The sequence below is a fragment of the Cryptotermes secundus genome, unplaced genomic scaffold (assembly GCF_002891405.2).
Source record: "Cryptotermes secundus unplaced genomic scaffold, Csec_1.0 scaffold22, whole genome shotgun sequence".
Lineage (NCBI taxonomy): Eukaryota > Metazoa > Arthropoda > Insecta > Blattodea > Kalotermitidae > Cryptotermes > Cryptotermes secundus.
In genome coordinates this window covers 3,487,603-3,512,230 of record NW_019742961.1, presented here as the reverse complement: position 1 = coordinate 3,512,230, position 24,628 = coordinate 3,487,603, and the positions used below count along the sequence as shown (strand labels likewise).

Sequence of the window (24,628 nt, the reverse complement as noted above, 5' to 3'; positions counted from 1 at the left end):
CTTCCACTGCGATGATTGTTGTTTTATTTCTGGACCATGACTATAAATCCAACTTTCGTCACCTGTTATGATCCTAGAGACAAAAGTTGGGTTCTCGTTAGCTTCTCTATAGCTTAAGACACACATTTATGCGCTGCTGCTTTTGAACATTTGTCAAGAGTCAGGGAAACAAACTTTGCGTCAGTTTGGCGCGTGTTTAGATTTTTTTTAAGATCTCCTGGGAAACTGCATAACTGATCCCAGTGGTGCCTGCGAGCTCATAGATTGTCCAGCAACAGTCTTCATGGATGCGTTCTGGAATTTTTTCAACATTTTCTGTCATTTTGCTGGTGCTTTGTCACCCTGAACATTTGTCATCTTCAACTAACACTCGACTGGCCTTGAAACGTGAATGCCATTCAAAACCACTGTCTGTGTAAAGAATATTCTCCAGTAGCCTCACAAAACATTTCAAGGGCTTCGGTAGCAGATTTACTGAGCTTCACACAAATCTTTATGTAGACACAGTTCTTGAGTTTGCTATCCATTGCAGACAAAACAAGACACAAAGTCACTGAGCGTCACACAAATCTTTATGTAGACACAGTTCTTGAGTTTGCTATCCATTGCAGACAAAACAAGACACAAAGTCATGAAAGCACTTGTGTGGAAACAGTGTGTGTTCACTTCACTGGGTCACATGGCAGGCTGATGCAATAGGCTTGTGGAAATGTGACTGTGGCCATCCTTCTCATGTTTTTTTCACCAAGGCAGTTACAACAGTGACAGTTTGGGAACGTCTGATAGCACCTCATATATCAAAATAAAACCCCTCTGAGAAATTTTCATAAGTTCAGAGTCTGCCAGGATTTCACTGTATGAGACTTGCCAAGTTGACTACAAAGTGAGAACACTAACCACTACACCCCAGTATTTGGTACGTATGCCCTATTTTATGTCCTTTTATAGTATTTTATACAATTTGGAACCGAAAACATTTGGAAAATTGTTGTTGAGCAATGTGCCAATCCATTAAACTTAAGATGTCTGGTCACCCCATCCTTCTTAGGTTCCATTTGAAGCAAAAGCTTTGTAGTCATAATTCACACTTATGCCACTTAATGTAGTTTCATAAAAAATAAACGTTTAAACTGCTGACAGAAACAGTGAATTGTGGGTTTCATATAAGTATAATTCAGTTCAGTTTCTGTATTTTAAAGTGCTAATTCAGCAGTTACAGAGACCAATTGCCGAGTTAGCACGATCAGACAAAAAGTAAAGGAAAACAATACGGAGATGTAAGACAAGTATTCTGATGCATAATAGATGCAGGACAAGCATAACTTTATAATAACAGTGAATGTAACAAGACATGAATAACTACATATTAACCAAATTAACAGATAGATTGATGTTAAAGAAATTACTGTCAGTATTAGCACTAATAATGAATTCTATCCTCCATTTACGGTGTTATCTGGAATCATTCCCTCTTCATTCCTTCTCAACCTGTATGGAAGTGTTAGTGTTGTGTATCAACTTGAAAGTAAGTGTTGAATGTGATTCCCGTCATTCTGGTGTGGTGATATTGAAATATTTGCAGTGCATGTGATATATAAACAAAACTTCTAAACAATGATTCAAATTTTTTTTTACCTATTATATATTGGCTAAGTTCACAGATTATGTTACTATGCTATCTGATATATCAGACTACAAAGTTGATGCACAGTCACAGTAAGTAGTCAGTGGAGGGTGTAGAGAAGTTTAAGAACCCTGTGGTGAAAGAAATTGGAGGTCGCTTTAGGTGCATTCAATGTGTAAGGAATGAGCAACAAAAATATTAAATAGTTGTCAACAGAAGATAGAATAATATTATATTTTAGCATTCCTTTGTGAAGTGATAAATCAGTATTATTTCATTCCTCCCCTCCAACATTTTACACATTTTACAACTTTCTGATAATTTTCTGAGGCTGTGTGATTTTTATCCAAACTGTCACTTTCACTTATCGATACTATTAGTACAGTACGTCGTGTTCAACACCATGGCCATCATGAGGTGCTTTATTTATATTATCTATGATCTGGTAAACTGTTGTGTATGTGTTGCATTTTCTTTCATTGAAGTTAACAGAGCAGTTAAAATTAAAGTTGAGAGTTAAAATCTAAATTTTAATCTCACAGGGGTTGATGAAATTAATACACTTTAATGTTACACAAATACCTGTTAAGTTTATCAGCTTAAGTGTATAATGATGTGTATTAATTTTTTTATACTGTTCATCCATCAACCAAAAAATACTACATGGAAATAAAGTACATGTATTATGATAGACACTTCCATACTGGAATGGAATGAAGAAATTAACACATACATTTCAGCTAATAAACACAAGAAAAAGACAACTACATCATGGACATAAGTAAAAATTAATTCAGTCTCAGAGATTAAAATCTGGATTTTAACTCTCAACTTTAAATGTATTTACACATGTAACTTAATGAAAAATAGTGGAATGTAAGCATTAATAATGTACCAGCTCAAAAGAAATATCAAGTAAGTACCTAAAGGTGGGCACAGTGTTATAAAAAATATACCACACTAAAACTGCTAATAGGTGAATGCAACTGACTGTGTGAATGAACATTTACAGAAATTTGCTAAAAATAGAAGAGAATGTGTATAAATCAGTGCCAGGATTTAGCCAAGTAAAATACTGCATCAAGAGAGAAAAACCCATACCATTTTGCTTTTAGCTATGTCTGATCCTACATGAATAGATAGTGTTGCTCAAATGTACATGTGTAACATTTTCTTAATTTCTTTTGTGTTTGCTGATTGGTTCAGTAATGTCTGTGTCAAAGTGGTACCCTGCCTAGTATTGACACCAAGATAGAACAAGCAAAGTTTTATCTGGGTTGCTCTGTGTTTCACTTCAGTCACATGGAGGTGAAGCATGACTGCACAACAGAAAAATTTGGTCATACAGTACTGTTGTTGCAGTTTTTTATTTACAGCGTTTCATGAGCAGCAGCCTGTATTAGGAATGGTTTCTTTGAATAAGGTTTTCAGTGATCAAAACTATTATAGCTTATTGGATTTCTGTCAAAACTGATACACCAAAAAATGGAGCAAGAAAGCAGCATTTCAAGCAAAATTATGTATTAGTATGTAAGTATGAACTGGCAAAGACAGTGTAATATGTTCAAACCATATTTGATATTAATACAATTCTTCTTTTCCTAAGCTTCCAGTCTTCTAATGCATATTAAAGTAAGTGAAAGCTTTAAGTGAAATTACACTGTAGCTGTATAATAATTTAGATTACCTACAGCTTTATGTATATAAAGTGGGTGAACTTTTCTTTGAAGTGGACCAAGCCAGAAAGCTCACATTTGCTTAAGCTGTAATTTAAGCATGACACTAATATTACAGATTTTTGGGGTTGTAATTCTGTAAAATCTGATAGGCAGAAGACTTCTCCTACCATGCAGATGAAAGCAACAAGTTCCTCCAAATTCTTGGTACCTGTCTAGTAAGCTACATGATTTCACATCCTCTGGAACTGTAATCTCAATATTCACTGCTGTGTGAACCTCACATCTTAGCATTGTTTAATGCATTTATGTTACTATGTCCAGTATGTATAACAGGGCTGTAATTAACTAAAAGTTATAATTTGCAAATTATCAAGAATGTTCGGTGGGTGCATGAAATATGCTATAAGACTACAGGCGTACTTGTCCTAACAAGGAGTTCCAAAAAGAACTCAAAGCCTATTTTTCTGTTGCATAGACTTTCAGTCCTGTGGTTTTTGTGTTATCAATATTATGCTTAGGTATTATAAATTTGTAAACCAAGAATAAAATGGCAGCTTATATTATGGTGCTGATCTCACACAAGTCTTACTTATGTTGGGAATTTGTTTATGTTGTTATTGTAAATATGTGATAGATGATTATTATTTTTATTGTCATTCTCATCATCACATATCATATAATGCCTAGGCATTTAGAATTCCATAAAATCATATTCTGCGTGTAGTACTTAAGAACTTAAATAAGTATGCTTTATAACATTCTGAAATCATGAGACATAAATTTGTTCTGCTCTGATTAGGTGATATTTAAAAAAAAAATATGCACATAAATGTGGCAAGGTGTTTATTTGAAAACACCTAGAGCTCTAAAAAAGATAAATTTGCCCCTGTGCTGAATTAATTAAGCACTATGCCGTGAAGACATATGGGGGAGTGGATGTATAGCTCTACCATTCTTGACCTTGGCACTAGACAGAAGTGAGTGGTCAGATTCATGACCCAGCACATTTACCACAAATGAGCGAACCTCAGTACCTGTTGAACAAGAGGCTGGTGGGCTCCAGAGCTCATCTGGATGCTGTAGAGAAGAGAAGATCTTGCCTTGCCAGAATTCGAAGTTGGGCCGTTCAGCCTGTAGCCCATCATTATTTGACTGAGCTATCCCAACTCCCACACTTACAGCTATGGGTAACATAAACATGAGGATGTTTGAAGAATGAAATTTTTGTTGTCACTGTCAGAAGCTTGGAGTCTTTGAAGGAAAGAATAGGAAATGTTGGAAGAGTTAATGATATGCCACAAAATTCCCAGCAAGAAACAGAACACTGCTGTTTGAAGAGTCACTGTTGAAAAACATGGTGAACTTCAGTAGGACACCAAAAAAAAAGTGTCCAGTAATTCTGTGTTACTCTGTTCTGATTTTCAGTTTGTTTTTAGATCATTTGTAATCACCCTTCACACCAACATGTAACATCTTTAATGTTTATTATGTGTTCATCCAAGTAAAGTAGTACTTGTAATTTTGTGGAGCAAGGCCCTTCTTTAAAGCTATTAATAACTCAGCTAGTTAAGAAATCCTCTATTTTATATGAAACCTGAACTTTCATTACTATAGACTTGAAAGGATTCTAACAATTGTGTATGGTGTACAGAACTACGTGTATAAGGCTTATTTTGGTCTTTATCTATAGTCTGGTATATATAAGACAAAAAACCACAACGTTTTAAGAGACTTGTCTGTCTCCATCCTCAGGTGGATGGGGCATGATAGACCTCCTCAGTTGGGCCCATTAGGAATGCATGCATAAAAGTATTTCAAGCATGTGCTGTAATCTGAAGTTTGATTTGTGAATTCGCTAGCAGTCTGTGCCTCTGCACTGCAGTTCTGCAGGAGAAGCATCAATTTCTTCCGCCTGTGTAGCTCAGTCATCTGCAAGAAGCTCTGAGGTCACCACACCATAGGAAAACTGTGTCTTATACATAAAATTAATACATCACTGTAGAAGTTCTATTATATGTCATCAGTATCATTTTTGAAATGACGTCTTCTTTCAGCTACCTGACGATACCTTTCCAGTTCCTGAAAAAATAATAATAAATTCTGTGGGCTGAGTGAGATTACAAATACAGGTCATCTTAAATGAAGTATTTTTTCTTTATAAGCTAAAATTTTTGCTTACATCATCCTTCTGTGCTCTTAGGGAATCGATGATTGGCTCTTGAAAATTGAGATCTTTAGCAGGATCATCAGGCATTACAGATTTTTCTGATGTTTCCTGTTTAATAAAAATAAAATTTTTTAGTTAAAACAGACTTTGCCCTCATTATATGTCAGATGTCATTAACCTGAAATGTACATTGTTATCAACTGTGGATATTTACAGGCAGATACACTTCTTGTAGAGTGTATTAGAAATTTTTATCCTTCCAACATCTCCACTTCATAGAGCTGCTACAGTATTTCATATTCATGCCAAAATCAGAAGAATCTGCATTATTATAGTATTATATGCTGTTCTGAAACTCTCATACTGAATTGATTGAAATCACCTTTCCCTGATGCAGTTTGTATGCATTTTGTGTTTAAGTTACAAGTTTACATTCAGGAATATTAATGGATTATGCAGTATTTGCTCAGGCAAGGAGAACTAAAATGTAAGCATATGGAACACAAGAGCATATAGCATGTGAAACATTTTTAATATTCTTTTTCCAACATTTGGTTTGAACTGGATCTAATTAATTCAGTGTACGGTCCAGTGGCAGGCTTTGGGTTCAATAAAAGCAGACACTTTCTCCTCTGGCTGAGCAACCATCAGCTGCTGAAGGAAGACCTCGAACCAAGGAATGAGTGGCACAACCCATAATAACTATGAACTGAATGCAAAATCTTATGTCTGCATCAATAATTTTATTTGTAAAAGTACTAACATTTCTTTTCATTATATGGGAAAGAATATGAATTTAGAAAGTAGTTTAAATTTGTAAGATTTGTGGCTTTCACGGCGGTGACTATGAAGAAAGCAGTCTTCTGGGATTTGGCACCGTGTATATGTGGTGTTAACCGACGTTTCGGAGGAACGTATCGCCTCCATCTTCAGGGTAGAAGAAAAAATATATAAGAAATCTGCAAGCAAAGAGACTGTGACACGGTATTTTTCCACAGTCTGCTTTTACCGGTTCTCACGGTCTCTTTGCTTGCAGATTTCTTATATATTTTTTCTTCTACCCTGAAGATGGAGGCGATACGTTCCTCCGAAACGTCGGTTAACACCACATATACACGGTGCCAAATCCCAGAAGACTGCTTTCTTCATAGTTTAAATTTATTCTTTCTTAGCTTAAAATATGTGGTTAAAGTAATGAAGATAAAACAGTCCTAACTAGTGATGTCTGCCAGCAAGGGGTGTTCTTCTAAGTGAAATCATGCAGTCTTTTAGTTTCTTATAGTGGAATAACAGGTAGTCAGGAAGTCATATCTAAAAACAAGTAAACAATTTGTATATATGACAAATATCAGTTAATTAGAGCTGCCATTAGGAGAAAAATGTCAAGTATTAGCAAACTTCTGGCTGCTGTTAATGATTCTTAGAATAGAGAACATAATCTTATGTTTTAATGCAGACAGTTTATACCTCATAATTAATAATTTGTTAAATTAAATAATCTGTTCATTGAGTTTGTCCTTGATTTTGTATGCTATTATGATTTGTAATATGGATATGCTTACAGTCTTATGAGATGTAATACTGTGTAGTCCGGTAGATATATGAGTATACCTGCATTTTGGAGGAAACTATGACCTCAGTCTTCCAGTCTTCCTGTGTGCTGAAATGGAAGCACCAGGTTCTTTGAAGATTGCTGGTACCTCTTTACCAGACTACACGGAAACGCATCTCAGAAGACCATAATCTTAATGATTCCTTACTGCAACTTTTCTCTTAATGTGATGAACATGGTTTAAATTAAAAGTCATTTACTTCAGAGTACCATAAGGGTAAGAGCAAATGTTTCCTCATATGTTCATCTAGGTTTTGTTTCCATGTAGTTAGTATTTACTATTAAGCTTTTTATGCCTTCTTAACATCATCTCTACACTATTCACTAAAGTAATAATGACATACAACCACAAATAATGGATTGTTGCGCAGTAAACAAATTAACATGATTGGGTTGCACTAATGTGGTCTGTTAATTAATACTGAGTACTTGTAAAGTATAATAACCTGCGGAAAATGAGTGGTGAATGTATGCTTCCATCTGTCAATAGCAGCTCCAGGTCCTTTACTGATGGTTCCTGTTCGTGATGCTCCTAAACCTCCAATCTGTTGCATTGAATCTGAACCAGCAGGTATCAGCAGTGGTTTGTTATAGTCTTGGGATATGCTTTTGCTGAAAGAAACAAATTTATGTGTCCTTGCTGTGGGAGGTTTGGCAACGATATTTATTTGGTTATGATTGCAAAGTATGACAGTGACTCTGATGCCACGTAGCTACAAAAATCTGCAGGAACTATGAATAGTTGGCTGAAATGGATCTCATTTAGCCCTCCATGCTCTTAAATTGTATCAGTGCCACACTTTACACACTGACATGTAGAAGTAGTAAAAGGATAAATTATTTGAAATTCTGCACATAATGAAAATATTTGCCTAGAATATATACATCCGCTCGGTCAACCCAGTTTGGACATCTCTCCCATCCGTAGTTGGAGTGGGAAAAAATTTGTTTTTCTTGTGTTGGTAGCATAAAAAGTATTGCTTCTTCTCCAACAATGATTTCAATCGAGATATTTCTCTGGTGCAAGGCTTCATATGTGTGGTGTTTCAATAATTTAATGTTTTCTTAGCTCTCACAGATGGCTTGTGCTGTGTTTGATTTATGTACCCCTTCCTGAAGCTGGCACAGGTGTCCAGAGATAGGGACTAGCTTTATCAGTTGGGCCCAACTGAGTATGTTTTACCTGAAGACAGAGACAGAACCCAGTCTCCGAAATATTGTTTTGAAAAATAAACAGGACAGTTTTTAGATAAAGACAAAACAATGGATAATGTCCAAAAACGTAATATTTGTACCAAATCTCACAGACTGACAATGATTTTTTGTTATCATTTACATTGCAAGTACCCCTTGCTCATTTTATTTAAAATACCTTAGTATGTGATGCTTTCAGCCCAAATGTTTTCAGACATTTAAATTTTAAATTTGCTCTTACTATGTCAGAAGAGGCAGGGCTCTTAATTTTACGACATTAAAAGGAGCAGTGAGTTAAAATCCATGGCCAAAATAAGGAAACCAACTGAATACAATTGGAAGAGTTTTGTGTTCTGGGATGTCACACCATGCAATCCATTAAAAATTGACAGACATTTTGGAGGTACTTGTCACATCCGTCTTCAGGATCAAAGAATAAGGCAAGCAAGGAGCCGGCAGATACCAAGCTCTGCATGACTTTTAGTGAACTTTATGGCATTTTATCCTCTTCATAACCACCACTGTGAGAATCTAGAATTCTACATGTGTACCATTTAGTGATAGAATTGTTAAATGTTTTATATGAACCTTAAATGAGTTCCATAAGTATACTCGTAAGAAGCTTTCACTTGATTAACAGCAGAATGTTCGGTACAGGTATGCAGGAGCTGACATGTTAGATGTTACTTACACTGGAGGTCCTCCAAATCCATGGTGATTCAGTAAGTCTTTTGCTTTCTTGACAAGTCCAGAATCCTTTAAGCTGTAAAACTGCAGAGTGGCCCCCAGTGTATGTGCTACATATCGCAAACAGCGACATACCACTTTCTTTTTCTCAGAATCAAAGTCCTATAGCAAGATTAAATGTCATTGCAATGTGTAAATATGTAAAAGCTGAACACACAAATACATACAAACAACGACTTGTTCACATTCCCTGTGGAACGGACAATAATTTTGTAAGATGAGGCATCGACTAAATAATTAACATTAATATTACTACATCTACATCATGAGCCTCCAAAACAGTTTACTAGATATACACAAAATATAGAATACTCCAATTTGTCCATGGGAACACAACAAAATCACAAAAACCAACAATTGACTTGATGTAAAGCATCACTCGAAGAATTTTATCCTTGTTTAATACTATAACTTTTGTTTTATATAGTCTAATTTATTGTATTTTTATGCCAAGTATTTTAATATAATTAATATTATTGTATCCAGTTTTACTAGTACTGAAGTTCAGTGGTGTATATATGTTAGCCATGTATTTGCCTGATGATGGCTTCTAATAGCCGAAACATGTAGCAGAGCGAGACTTGGCACTGACCTTAATATAGTTGTGTTGTGACGGTTTTAATAAAGAAATTGCATATTATAACACAACAGGATGCATGAAATGGAGGGGGGGGGGAAAGGTAAGTTAAGGTAACTTAAGGTCCTTAAGGTAAAGCTCTCCCTGTGCTTAACTGATTAAGCACTACACCATGAAGGTGTATGGAGGAGTGAATGTATTACAGTAATCCCTCAAAATAAGCCATTATTATTCAGAACTATTATATGAATTCTACAGTTTTGTTTCTGTCATATTTTAAGGCTGATTAATATTGCAGCAGGTTAACAAAACCACAAGTGCTGTGTCACTGGCCTTTGTAATTATGAATTTTTTAGACTCTAATCTAACAGTGGTTGTCAGGTTTCTACTTGTCCATGGGAAGATAGTCAGAAAAAAAGTAAGATGGGCTGGTGCATCAACTTTTTCCTGTAGAGAAGAAAATAATTTCCAATTTTTTTCATGTTTGTGGTCAGATCAAGTTCATGCCAAAATGAACATGTCTGTGAATTAATGTACATGGTACTTGTATATAATAATGTGCACTTTAATTTCTCACTGTATGTTGTTATATTTCAGTGTGGTATGTGTAATCGAACGTAATTGATTTCTTATCATACTGTGTGATAAAATATTTCTCTTGATTCCTTCTTCATTCAATGCAACATATTTTGAGTTACCAACATGATTGATAATCAACAAAACTCAAAATGCAGGAAGTAGATATAACACAAAAAGTTGTCAATACCAGATACCTCCTATCTGCATGTCTTTCACTACTCGCACCAACTGTCAGTTGTGTTCTCACTGTCCTCTTTGTATCCTTGGCTAGTTATTGACACTAGTGGAAAGGAAATGTGCAATGCATGTAGCATGGTAGAGCAGACAGGTTACTTAAATTTCCACCACTCATGTTCTTTCTTTGGCTGTTCTGAGCACTGTTATGGACGTACCTGAAATATGTCATACTTTCCTCCCAAAATAACAAACGAGACTGGAAAGGGATCCATGTACTCTTTGTCCTGGAACAAAAAGTTAGCATCCAGATTACATTCATCCATGCATTAATGGAACCTGGCAATTCAATTCAGTGTTCACAGGAACTTATCACAGGAATCTTAGGTATCCAAATTAGGTTCTTTTGTTTGAGTTTTCAACTAAAATATAGTGTATGTTTCTTATCTCTCCCATATATGTTACAGATGCTACATATCACATCTTCCTTGATTTGGCCATTCATAGTATTTGGTATAAATTACAAACCTCCACCCTCCTTTTATTTCATCTGTTCTAGGTCTAGATATTCTCTTCAACATCAGGATCTTGAAACCTGAAAAGGCAACACAACGGCCCAGATGCATGCAGATCTAGCAGACTAGTCTCCAGCACCAGAAGATGATTAACAGGAGAGTAATGGGAGGAATTAAGTGGTGACTCATCCCAGAACTCAATATTGCTTAACCTCGATGTAGTAGTGAGTGTTATTGAGTGGTTATCCATTATGCCTCTGATCCAGATGGAGATTTATTAATTGAGAATGTGAAATGGGTCTCTCTGTATTGTTGTTCTGCACACCATTGAGCCTAGATCTTTAGAGCCATTAAATCAAAGGTATGAATAGGATAATCATTTTTACCTCATTATCTTTGCCAACTCTCTTCCAGGCTGCTTCTTGAAGCTTCTCGATGAACTCTCCTGCATTCCTTCCTGACAGCACAGAGGCTTGTTGTCTCAAAGCCATGTGCAGTTTCTGAACCAGAGTCTCTAAAGTGAACCATAGCTGCTGTGGGGCAGACAGGTCCAACATCAGGACCACAGTGAGGTGACTTAAATCATGTGAGGCAGCTGCCAGTGGTGCACTAAGCAGGGTAGGGTACAGTGTACCTCCTCCAAGCTCCCAGATGTGACAAACATCCTTCACCTAATTCAAAGCAGAATAAAAAAGAAACTTCGTTGCTCTGTAACCAACCAAATTCCAGGTCACAAACTTTAAAACTGAGGTTGTGATAATGTACTGCGTGGCTAGGGATGTCACACTTCAGAGGCAGTAATAAATGAGTATGGTACTCATATGGAATGGTGACTAACACAGGAAAATTGAAGAAACTCAGAGGCAAACTGCTTCAGTACCACTTCCTGTACCACAAATCTTACATGAAATCATGTGGGATTCAACCTTAGTCTCTTAAATGAGGAGGCAACATCTAACTGATGGTCATTCATAACAGAATATCTTGTTACAAGTACTATGTTTTTGGACATTATCCATTGTCTTGTCTATTTAAAAAAAATGACCTGTTTATATTTTTTAAAAAATAGACAAGACGATGGATAATGTCCAAAAACGTAGTACTTGTAGCAATTTATCATCATCAAAAACTTTTAGATCTTAGAATATCTTATGTTTGTTACAACTATTTCATCAGGTGTATCTAGCATGATAAAACATCCCAGAACATTAGGATTGTCTCGGTTAGGTTCTTTATTAGATCAGTGATCATCTGCAGGTTAAAAGAATTCAGAAATCTTGTTTTAGGTAACTCATTTCATGCAGTATCAAAAAGTATGTCATTGTGTCTGTTGAAATAATAATGCTTTAAATGCTTGATGATGTTTATTTATCTATTATTGCTGTTAATGTAATTTTGTTATAGTTTCAGCAAACATCTTATATATATATATATATATTATGCCCTTTGTATTATGTAACTGTTTATATAGATGTAAGGTAACAGTTAACAATTATTGTTAACAAAATTCTGATACATTAGGTCTAAAATATATGAAGATTTTAAGTCTTTATAAAATTTGGTTTAAATAAATTAAATCAGTCTGTGATCATTTTTATATTCTGAGTATTTCAGGCCATTTCCAACTCCAATCCATTTGTTCTAGTAGTTACTTTTGGACTGAATTTCTGAGAGTTCTAACCAACTAACTCCATGGAGCTGAGTCCTTGAGAAGTGGCCAGTTGTGCAGTTATGCAAGAATGCCCCAGCAATTTATGGAACTCAAAGGTTCATTACTGTGTTCACAAGAACCTTTCACTGATCCCTATTCTGAGCAAGATCAATCAAGTCCATACCGCCCCATCCTACCTCTTTACTAAGATTCATTTTAATGTTACTCTTACCTACATCTAGGTCTTCCTAGTGGTCTTTCTGCTTCTGGCTTTCCCATCAAAACCCTCTTCTCTTCTCCCCTATGCATGCTATGTGCCATGTCCATCTCACCCTCCTTGACTTGATAATTCTAATTATACTTGTTGAATATTACAAGTTATGAAGCTCCTTATTATACAGTCTTCTCCAACTTCATCCCTTTTGGTCAAAATATTCTCCTCATACAAGGAGCATAGACAGAATTATAGTTCTGTATATTCTAATTTTTATGTTTTTGACAGTAGATGAGAAGACAAAAGATTCTGAGAGTTCTGTGAAGATAAAAATTAAACACGAATAGACACAGAATAAATACCATAGCTTACATATTACTCCTTTTTTGTGGGGAGAAAGAAGTACTAGAAAGGAAAGAGAATAATGTGATTGTGTTGCTTTGTTGACACTCAAGAGTCATCATGTGTCTGTGTGATATCATTTTATTTTATGACCTCATTATGCCAGTGGAGTCTGAATGGTTACAAAATGATAAATTGTATCAAGACAGTTCAAAAGTGATAGATCTTATAATTTGTTCAAAAGGAAATAGTATGAATGCTACCCCAGTCGACAATTTATAATAGGTCTGTCCTTGACTTTGAAATTCTGTTTCATTACAGATGGCAACTGTTTTAGACATACTAGAATAAATAACACCAGCCTAGATAATTTATCCCTCTGTTATTAAGAATTGTGAAGCAACTACTTAGTCACGCACACTAAAATATTTCAGAGTAAGGAATGTGGAAGATATTTGTAGACCACACAAAATTCTGATTTGGTAAACTAAATTCCAAACTGAGCATATCATTAAGTGAATTTTTGTCATTGTTATTCGTTGCTTACCATACTTTTCCCAGCTCTTCTTCCAAAAGTGTATTCCAAAGCAAGAGTCTGTTTAGCACCTTCATTTCGATCCAAGAACCTGTGTATCAGCGATGTTTTTCTCTGTAAAAGACAACAGTAGCAGCATCATCATCATCTATCTGTATGGATGTAATAATTCAAAAACTGCTTAGTGGATTTTCATTTTGGGGGCCTTAGCTAAAATTTGCAGAAGTATTCTAGTTTTTTTTTTAACTGGACAGATATAATGGACAGTTTACACTGACTCTATAGCATTTATACTCACATCTCAAGCATGCTGTGTCATGATGACTGAAGAAGACAGCCGTTGCTTGGGACCAGCTTGATAAATGCATACCTGCAGCAATGGATATGCACACAATAATAGAAGAACTGCTGGAAGCACTATTTTTCTGTGCCATCCATGCTGAGGCTATATAGCAAGGCCATCAGCAGAAATTACCCAGTTGGGAGTCAGTGAGTAGACAGAGATGGCTAGTGATGCTATGAATTGCCATCATTGGTTAGCTGTGAGATGGTAGCCATCTGGCAGGACATAAGCACGAGAGCAGAAGAATCTCCTTTGTTAGGAACCATAACTGAGCAATGACTAGTGAAGACTATAACAATCTGAGACAGTATATGCTATAGTGATTTGTTAAGTATGTAGATTAATGGTAGTGTTATAATTCTTTGTAGTTACAAGTTTTCAATAAATCCAATTATGATCCAAACCCCATGTCTAGTCACGAACACATGACAATACCTTGATGGATCTTTATCAGATTGGAAAATGTTTAGAATATATGTCACAAGAGATCAATGTATTTTATCCCCAGTATGCTTTCCATATGCTTACTACGACATTCAAAATAATTAAACCAATGGGAGCAAATCTACCGGAAAAGTACTCATTTCCTAACTGGTTCATAATTATTGTAACACTGACAGAATATTGATACTTGCAAAATAACTTACTCTGGATAATAACAATTTTAGATTTTTGGCATGACACTAAAAGATGGCTTATTTGTGATGACATTTATCTGTTGTGTACAGTGTACAACACAGTGTGTTGTAAATTGAGTACCATAGTGATACTAGGATGTTGGGCAGCACTATATATGGTGAATACTAATTACATGTTATATTTATTATGCTAATTCCTCAAAATTGCTAGGTTTTATGGAGATGTTTTATAAGACATAGATTATGTGTTTCATGGATCTCTATAACATTTAAACTGAGTGGGTTTGTATAGCAGTAAATCTTTGGAATTGTATTCGTGATGTGCTAGGTTCAAATTTCAGCTAGGACATTGGCTATTCTGCCAGGTTTTTCATTGTTAGCTGCAGCAGCATCCTTCTAAATGCTTTCTAGCTTTTCATTAATCGCTCATTCTATCATTTAGTGCTATATAGTATAGCTATTGATATCATTGTAAAATAGCCCACAAAGGTATAATGTGTAAATGAAACTTCTTCTCAAATGAATAATTACATTACTCAAAAGTTTACTTAGTGCCTAAAGTAATGTATGCTTTAAAATAAATTAAATTGAATATGACTTGCACATCATAATGCTTACACAAGGTAAGTGCCTTGTAACGAGTTTCTTCAAAATATGATCCAGGGTTTTATGAAGTGGATCTTCAGCTGAATTAAAGTAAAAGTACAAATGGTACTGCACATACAATAACAAAATGCTGTACCTTACATTTGTTGCAAAACTCAAAAGTTAATTTTATTTATTCCATTAATTAAGTGGTCCTAGTTATTCACCAAACTAACGTGAAATCAGAGAAGCTTAACAAGATATACTGTAGATCTATCATGCTGACTTTGAATTACTGTAGTCTGATAGTTTGGCCTCTGTTATTAGTGGATGAGCAGACAGAATGAGTCGGGTTTTTAATTTTCCTTTCAAAAAATATGTAAGTCTCCAATTAAGAAGTTCAGAAGATAAGCTGTTGGAAAATTGATATCTTATATTAGTCTTATGAACTTAACATGACATCAGGAGCTTGTAATAATTGTAGTGAAAATTTCAGGTAAAGTGCTTAGTAATAAGCATAAAACTTGTATTTTATGAAGTGAAAATTTACACTTATATACATTTCAGTATTACATTAATTATTATTGGGAGATCTTAAGAATCTGAGGGTTGTAACAAATTTAGCATATTATAAAGTAATTTTTGTTCTTTATGATTTGAGGTCTCACAGTAGTGATTATGAAGAGGGTTGAAAATGGACATGACATGTGCCTCTGTAACATCAGTTGACTTTTATCAGACTACACAGAATCATTATACCTCAGAAACCTTCAGTTTTAGTTCTGTAAGTGGAAGTATGATTATGATACAGCATTAATAACAAGCTTATGTGTAGAATGCAGACAGTTTTTGTGTGGCTGAATTAATTATTACTTTTGAGACCTCACATCCTACCAGTGGGACATATCCCATCATTTGAGAAACACTTCTTTATAGGACTAAGCCAGAGATGTAGAGATGTCAAAGTATAAATGCAGATACTCTGCTTAATACAAATCTAAGTACAATAGTTATTTGTTACAAGGGAGGGTATGTGCAGTGTATATTAGAGCAAATGTGTTATGTTGCAGTTTTAATCTACAAATAATGGTGGAAACCAAATGGTCAACACTTACAACACCCTTGCTTCCCAAAATGAGTATAGTTCTCTCTTTTGGCTGACTTCCTGATGAAGGCTTTATATCTTGTTGCTCATTATTGATCTTAATAGCAATGTCCAATAAGCTGTCCTTTCTGAAAGAAAGCATATATATAGTTGTAGTGGACAGAGATGTGTTGTTTTTTCTCTTGTCCACAAGGAAAACAGGCTTAACAAGGCACTGAAGCTGGCGGAGTGTGCAGTGCACATAGGCATGTTTCATACATTACACGATCGTCACATAATGACTGACTCTTTTTCTTTGTAAGGCAATCTGTTCTGATGTTGGTATGGGAGTTCAGTTTGACAGTATTATTTGTGAAGATGGTGTCCTTACTACAAAACATGGTGTTTATTTGAATGTGGGAAGCAGAAAATTCAAAACTGCAGAATTGCTTGAATTCATCCAGCAAAGTTTACAGTTTGGAGATCTTTGGTTGCTGTGGTATTGTGGGCCCACCATGAGAATGCAAACTCTGTTGGGGCACATATGGAAGAGAAATTTATTCCCTATTTGCAAGAAATGGGTTGTGATCTCAGTTAAATGTTTTCTCTTTTAAGCAAGTTGGAGCCCAATCATGTACTATTATACTTAATATTNACTAAAGAGATACTTAATTACACACTCCTTTTACTCTGTTGAGGAATTTATGCTTCCAAACAACATAAAGTGTATGTAATGTTTTCTCTTGTTTGGAACACAGGAAAAAAAAAATCTAGTATATGTTAATGTATGGATTTATGATGGATATTTTACTACTTTTGTGAAATCCTTACTATTTATGTGAAATTGAATTGTGCATGTATATATGTATTGTACGATTTTTGACAAATTCCACGTCCGGTAGGTCATCTGACTAACTCATGGATCTATGGAATGCTATGTATGTATGTATACTTTCTGGATATTTTAATTGTCCTGTGTTAAGCTCTTTTTGGTATTTGATAGACACACAGAAAACCAGTGCCTGCTGGTANATTGCTCAAATAAATGTCAAATCTGCAGTAGTTCAGTCCTTTGAAAGTCCTGTGTTAAGCTCTTTTTGGTATTTGATAGACATACAGAAAACCAGTGCCTGTTGGTAAAAAAAAAAAGTAAAGCTATCCCTATACCAGGTTGTGAAGGCCCATAAGGTTGTGAGACAATGAGGTTCCCACATTAACTAGACAATCGGCTCAAAGACAGCAGTAAGGTTGTCAGCCTTATGCACCAGCCCCAGGAAAATTATTTAATTAATTCCTGGTACTCATTTCTGTTAGAGTCTTGAGTAAACCCCAGGGCCACAGTGCGGCTGGAAGGATTATATATAGAAAAGTTTTGTGACAGTGAGATGAAAGTTACTATAGCAATGAATTGTCCAGAGTTAACATGTCTGAGCATACATTGTGTAGTAAGTCACAAACAAGAGGCCGCACCATAGCTTGAGTGGTTAGCCACTGGCTTCCCTCCGCAGTGGCCCGGGTTCGATCCCGGCTCTGGTCAAGTGGGATTTGTGGTGGACAAAGCGGCGCTGGGGCAGGTTTTCTCCGAGTACTTCGGTTTCCCCTGCCAATCTTCATTCCACCAATTGCTCCACAATCACCCTCACCTATCATCTGGAGCTGGTACAATGGGCCAGAAGTGGCCACAGTACAAGGGACTTAGTCCCACCTCACTAGCAATAAAAAAAAAGTCACAAACAAAGAAGCAAGCAGTCTTTTTGTTTCAGTACATCATGTCTATTCTGTGAGAATGGATAGTACTCTTATTTTGATGTTGATGTATTTAGTATATTTATTATGAAATGTGTCCTAGTTTATGGAGATCTGGAACGTTTCTTTCCGTTTCAAAAACATACAGTAGAAGGTGTTCATAGAGACATGTTCAGTAAAAGTTGTCAAGTCTGTTAACGTTTTCACTGATTTGGTCAAGTTGGACCTGAGGTCCACCCTGAGGATAAAACTGCCTTATTGATGCAATGTGTGGAATGAACTCCTGACATTTCCTTGTTTAATGATGCAGCAGCCATAAGTTGTTTTAGAATAGCAACAGTTTTCTTATGGCGATGACTTCCGTGTTCAGGGATGTGTCGGTATGTAGATATTGTTTAAACCGACATTTCGGAGGAAAGTGTCGCTTCCATCTTCAGGGGACTGGCCTGCAGCCACCTGCTCAAGCTGGTTCCTAGCTCGCGGATTTTTTATACCCTGAAATGGAGGCAATACTTTCCTCTGAAATGTCGGTTTACACAATATATACATGGCGCCACATCCCAGAAGACGGCATTCATCAGTGCTATATATAACCTAAATATGCATGAATTACATTTTGTTACAACGAAACTTTAAGCTGACCATTTCCTCTAAGTATTGTATATGGTTAGGTAAGGCATCCGTCAACACAACAAAAAATAGTTTTACAATCAAATCAATATCTCATAGATTGAATTTTATTGTTTCGGGATAGCTGCGGACTGGGCGACTGAGGGGTCAGAGTTCTAGTCCCTGCAGGGTCAAGAATTTTCTCCTCTCCAAATGGTCCAAACCGGCTCTGGGGTCCACCCAACCTTCTATCCAACGGGTAGCCGGTGCTCTTTCCCCGGGGCTAAAGCGGTCAGGGCGTGAAGCTGACAATTAACCTCGAGCTAGTGCCGAGATCAAGAAAATGTGGATCTGTACATCAACTCCCCCATTCGCCTTTATGGCTTAGTGCTAAATTCGTTGATCATAGGGACAACTTTACCACTACATGTTTCGCTCCTCATGGGTCCATCATCAGGCAGTGTATATATAATATGACAAGGTTAATTGAATTCTCAGTGTGAATCCATATTGTGCTGCAACGCGTCCATGTTATAAAAGTTGTAGAAATTGTGCCTTGTGTTGTGATGAGCATTACAACATTAAAATATCAAAATACANTGGATTTAATTTCACAAGTACACCTTCCATCATCTGTTAACAAGCTACCCAAATATTTAAAACATTTCACATTCTCCAGTTGTTTTTGGTCTATCTTTATTGTGACTGGGGTTGGTTGTCTCGAAATTTTCATTACTTTAAAATATAGAATTAAAATTTCTCATGTGGAGTTGAAGATGCCAATGTGTGGCAGATCATGTGAATCCACGTTGTTTTTAGCCCCTCACGATGCGGAAGTCATTCGCCCAAAGTTGTGTTGTATTAAATGTACGTATTATGGACCTCTTCACTCTAAAGTTGTATTTTTATGTATTCTAATAAGGAATGGCTTTCTCTGGAATCAGGCAGTGTGCGTTAATATTTTCAGTTTATCGCTCATTTCAACAGCTCTTTCTCCACCGCTGCATAAAGATAATTCTCATAGAATAAAATATCCATCTAATTACTGCTTCAAATATAGTCCGCAATATGTTTTGATTGACCCATTATATTTTAAACATATCTGAAGAAATATTTTGTCCAGTATATTAAGTGGCACTACCCAGAATGTTATGAAATTTGAACCGAAATTGAGTTTCAATTGATGAATATTATGTACATTCATTTCAGAATACAAAATATAAGCAAAATCCATATTTAATCGGAGTCATTTTATTTGGATAGGTAGTAGATGCTCAACAATTGCAAAACATGCCAAATATGGAGGAGAGATGACCAGAACACATACGTAGTAATTTCAATGTATTTTCAGGAAGCCCTCTCATATGCCCTTCATTTTGTCATAAATTTAGTTAACATTATCAGGAGTGGAAAAGTAGTTGCTGCCCGACCCCAGAAGAAATTTCCCATTTTCACATAATGAAACTTCGCAAATATTTAATACTTCGACGTGACTGTTAAACAGCATGACTAGAGGATTATAAATACACTATTTAATTTGCCGACCATCTGAATTCTGGTATAGCAACAGTTCTAAACATGACTAGAAACTTCCGTGCTTTCAAAAAAGTGAGTTCTTTTTTATTTTATTTTCAGTACGAAGTCTCGAGAAAGTTTTGTAAGCGCACTGCACATGCAAATCATACTAGGAAGGTGAAGGTTACAGCTTTAATTTGAGGGACGAGTATCCCTGCCTTTCTGCAATATTTAACACCGGGCCCTCTCGGAAAATTCCTACATTTAAAAAAGCGATGGTCATGCTTATAAACTGTATTGTTTGATATGTTCCCTTTAGGATTTGACCTTGAGAAGCGGGCCCAGTAGTTTGTTGAACAGATTGAAGTGGCTTGGCAGTTGCGGTATAACGTAAGCTTTCTGGTAATAATCACGTTAGCTGTTGTTAAAATGGTAGGGCTTTATATTTTGTGCGAACAAAACGGTTTCAGGATATCATTTGTTTGCTCTGCGGCACGGATAAGCCAAGAAGAAATTCACAATATTTTTTTTCAGATAATGCATGAGTAGGGGCACTATCAACAGATAATATCAATGCAATTAATCGATTCCTGTTGACTATAGTCATATACCTCTGTTAATATTATATCTCTGTTTTGTTTTTTTAAGAATTTACTCCTTAAGGGTAGATTCTGTTTGCGTTAAATTTGTGGGATGTAACCTCAAAGTTTTGCAAAATATTTATGTTTGTAATTTTTTACTTACAATCTTTCATACGTAATATACAGATACACTTATGACTTAGTGTAACTTCTTTCCAAATTTCACATGTTTATTTCCAGTAATTCGTTACAAGTTGCTATCAAACTGAAAACTAGAGACCGATTTTGCACCGCCGCAATGTTGTTATTTTATATTCCACCAAACCCAAGGAAACCAAAGTTGCATATTTTTAATAGATTTATTTTGCCACAGATCATTTAAGGATTCTATATTAAGTTGAGTTAGTGTTGCACACACCTCGCTCATCAGCCATATTGCCTTGCTCAACGTAATGTGACGTGACGGCTGAAAACCGGAATAGTGAAGCCAGAACCAGACGTCCGTTGATGAACAACGGCTAAGTTTTCATTACAGCAGATAGTACAAACAGGTCGTTACCAGGCAAAACACGCATTATCGTGGCAACGGATACGTGGATTACAATAGATGAACCGTTTAAATGTGTTTTCTGTCTGTGGTTAGCACCGAGTCATAAAAGGACACATAATTGATTTGCAGGAGTCACTCGTGTTGGAGGGTGTAGTAGAGATCCTGAATTCGAGATTCAGACAACAGTGAGAAACGTGTCGTTAAGATGGAGTTAAATGTGTGAGCAGTTATAATCAACTCTAACTGTAATAGAGACGTCCAATAAATCCAGTCATCAAATCTAGAACCCACAGTTATTCGTCACGCCTTCCCCGTGCACGTGACAGTAGGAAATAAAATGAATAAGTTGCTGGAGTGCTCTTCAAAGAAATATCTTTCATACGAAGTTTTATGAAAATCTGTGAATTGGTTCGAGAGTTAAGAGGAAAAAACGCAGATTGCGTGGTGGTCTCGTTAGTCTCTTTTTTCCGCAAGAAAGCATCGCATGTCAAAAATAAATCACTACATAAGAATCCTCTTCTTAAACCATTTTGTTCTTCACACAATTTGTCTTTAGACCCTTAAACCTCGCAGCTGCGCAAACTGACATACCCAGGGAGCCGTTGGCAGTGGACTCATGCAACAATGCCCGGTGGTCGTAGTAAATTCCCTCTTGAAATTCTCCTGGCAGTGATTGCGTCCAGCGTTGCATGCAGAAATCGCAAGCTTTTAACTGCTTTAGCGGAACCAAACCTTAGGACTCACATTTGTGTCTTTGAGTTCGAAATGCCAGGTTACGATGTTAATTACCTTAGCGTCTATGGAATGGACCCATGGACGTCCACAATTCGAACAGCCATGGACTAAGCTCTGAGTATCCTGTTCAGAATTACAGGCACGGGTTTCGGGTAAGAACTTTCCGATATTCAAAATTAGCACGGATATGCTCAGAACACAGATTGAGGCTTGTATCCTAATATTTGCACTGGATATCTCAAAGCACTCTCCTAATTATTTCTGCTTTTCTTTCTGTGGGTTGCTTAACGAAGCTGTCAGTAGCTTGAGTATAGCGGCGAAGGGTAGAATGACGGATGAATTGGAAAGGATTTGAAGGAAGCGGCCATGGTCTGCTCGAAGTGCTATCCTAACAATTTTACTGGAAGGAGTGAGAAACCCCACGATAATCCTCAGGCGGATTCGGCGATATCCTGGCCGAATTTAGAACCGAATATCAGTCTAGAGCGATATCGCTACGGCAGCCAAATTGGTCTGCAGTTCTTGAGTTTAAAGCGCGGACACCATTCTGCGCGAAGAGGATAAGAATCACCATCTTCCTTTTACTCAGCACTTGTAAATCAATTGTAGAATCTGCTATGCTATGAGACTTAATACATTTTAATAAGGATTATACATTTTTCAATGCTTGTAGTCCTACTTCAATATAGTTTTGCAATCATGATGTTAAGTTTCAGTCATATTTTATTGTCTGCATCCTGTTGCGTAAGCACTACTAAGAATATAATTTCAGCCATCAACGTAACAATATGATACAACTCGTAGGTTAGCATAGTACTAGTGGTTTAAAACTAAGCTCAACCGGCTCTAAAATGTTCAGTTTTGTGCGTAGTACTTTCTTCCTGTCAAAACCCGAACACCGTTATGGTAGTACAGAATGATTCACACGGAGGGATCCTGGAGTTCGTAACTGAAAATCACGCAATAATTTACCGATGAAAAAAGTGAACTTGGCAAATACATAGAATTACTGGGTTTCTGGACTTTTTCATTGTTCGGAATTCTAGGAAATAGAAAACGACGTTTAGGAAATAGATCCAGTTTCCGAAACGTCGTGTTTTCTATTTTCTATTCCGGACGATGGAAAAAGTCCAAAAACCCAGTAATTCTGTGTGTTATCCACCATCGTCAGAACCCTTTAGATTCTACTTGGCAAATACATACTTCCGCAGATGTACAGATAATTGGGTTTACAGAAGATGCTGAAATTGGTTCCTTCCTCCTGGGAACATGACGCTCCATGCGCGCAAATATTCCAGCCAACATGGCAGGAAGCCTGGGTCCCTAAGTATGAACTGCAGCAAACTCCAGAAATGGCACGGACTGAGCAGGCGCAGTGTTGCAATTTATACAATTTCGCGGTTGCTAACTTTAGTTTGTATCGCCAAATTTTTGCGTGATTTTTAATCATCAATTCAAAACCTCTTCCGAATCAGTCACCCTGTAAATGTCTGAATAAATAATGGAATAAAAATAGTGCTAGTGATTCAGTAGCCTTAGCATAATTCGAAAACTTATAGGTACAACAGACAATAATTCAGATTGTACCCTCGTAAAAGTCATAGCTGGTAGTCTGACACCCTGATCTATTAAATTCTCTACACCTACTCAAGCGCTGTGCAGACTAATGCATAGACATTAGTACAAATATCCATAATCACTTACCCCACAGGCATTCTGCCAAGATATTCTTCCAGGCGAGTTAAATCTCTCCTGAGAGGTCCCGCGCACTAACGTGCGGTCAGGGAACAAAATAACAAAGTTTGGAATGTGTTCAATAAGACCACAGGCCGCATGCCTCAAAGGTTGCCAACTGACAAACACGATGTTTCCTCAAGCGAATCATTTTATCTGTTACCCTCATGTTGTTTCCAGCTGTTATAAAGCAGCAGTTATTGATCCAATAGCCCTCAAATGAGATAATGAATGACAGAATTGCGTGTCAATGCTCTTACCTTCACGATATACGTATGTATTTTTGTGCTACCTACGATATGACAAAACTCTGATGCAATGCTGCCCAAAATAAGTGGAAGTGCTCTCTTTGGATCCCGATTTACACAGACACAAAGGTCTGAAACATAACTTCCGTGCATATTCAGCGACATATGCAGAACCTCTTTCTTTCGGTTACAAAACGGACTGGTAAGCGACTTAAAATTCAAGGGTAACTGTGTGTTTGAACCAAGCTTGAAAATGAGGATATGTTCAAATACGATGCAACGTTTGACTTCCGGTTGGCTGGGTCTGGTGTCAGTCATCTGCTGACTGAAAGTGATTGTAGACGAATGGGGTGTAATTTCGACATTTTTCAAATTTCTTATCGTAAGAAAAATAGCATTTGATGGCACTGAATATTGAAATAAAATGTTAATGCCGTTAACCCGTGCTCGGTTTGAGGTTTTATTGCTTACACCTACAAATCAGTTAAAAGGGCAGGTCTGTAAATATCTGAAAATTTAACATTTTAGTATAAGATACAGGACTTTTCCAAGACGGTATCATTTCAAGAGTTCTGTCTTCTGGGATATAACGCCATACGGTTCGTTAAAAGTCAGAAATGTCTGTTGGCTTTCAGCGTACTACACGATGT

General features: G+C 36.5%; 1 protein-coding gene across 3 annotated transcripts; it reads right to left on the bottom strand.

Annotated features, from left to right (window-relative positions):
* Positions 1-4,628: 4,628 nt before the first annotated feature.
* LOC111873399 (cytoplasmic dynein 2 light intermediate chain 1) lies at positions 4,629-23,828 on the bottom strand. 3 transcript variants are annotated; one of them, XM_023868077.2, is made up of 9 exons: positions 23,701-23,828; positions 16,292-16,409; positions 13,623-13,724; positions 11,255-11,539; positions 10,572-10,640; positions 8,968-9,125; positions 7,529-7,694; positions 5,483-5,578; positions 4,629-5,403 (listed from the first exon to the last, which is right to left on the bottom strand). In XM_023868077.2, the coding sequence occupies exons 1-9, from the start codon at positions 23,709-23,711 to the stop codon at positions 5,314-5,316; spliced, it is 1,095 nt and encodes a 364-aa protein (XP_023723845.1). In that variant the 5' UTR covers positions 23,712-23,828; the 3' UTR covers positions 4,629-5,313. The 3 variants fall into 3 exon arrangements, with proteins under 3 accessions (XP_023723845.1, XP_023723846.1, XP_033610967.1); XM_023868078.2 differs by having other exon boundaries at positions 4,629-5,382; XM_033755076.1 differs by lacking the exons at positions 16,292-16,409; positions 23,701-23,828 and adding an exon at positions 13,909-14,290.
* Between the last annotated feature and the right edge of the window lie 800 nt (positions 23,829-24,628).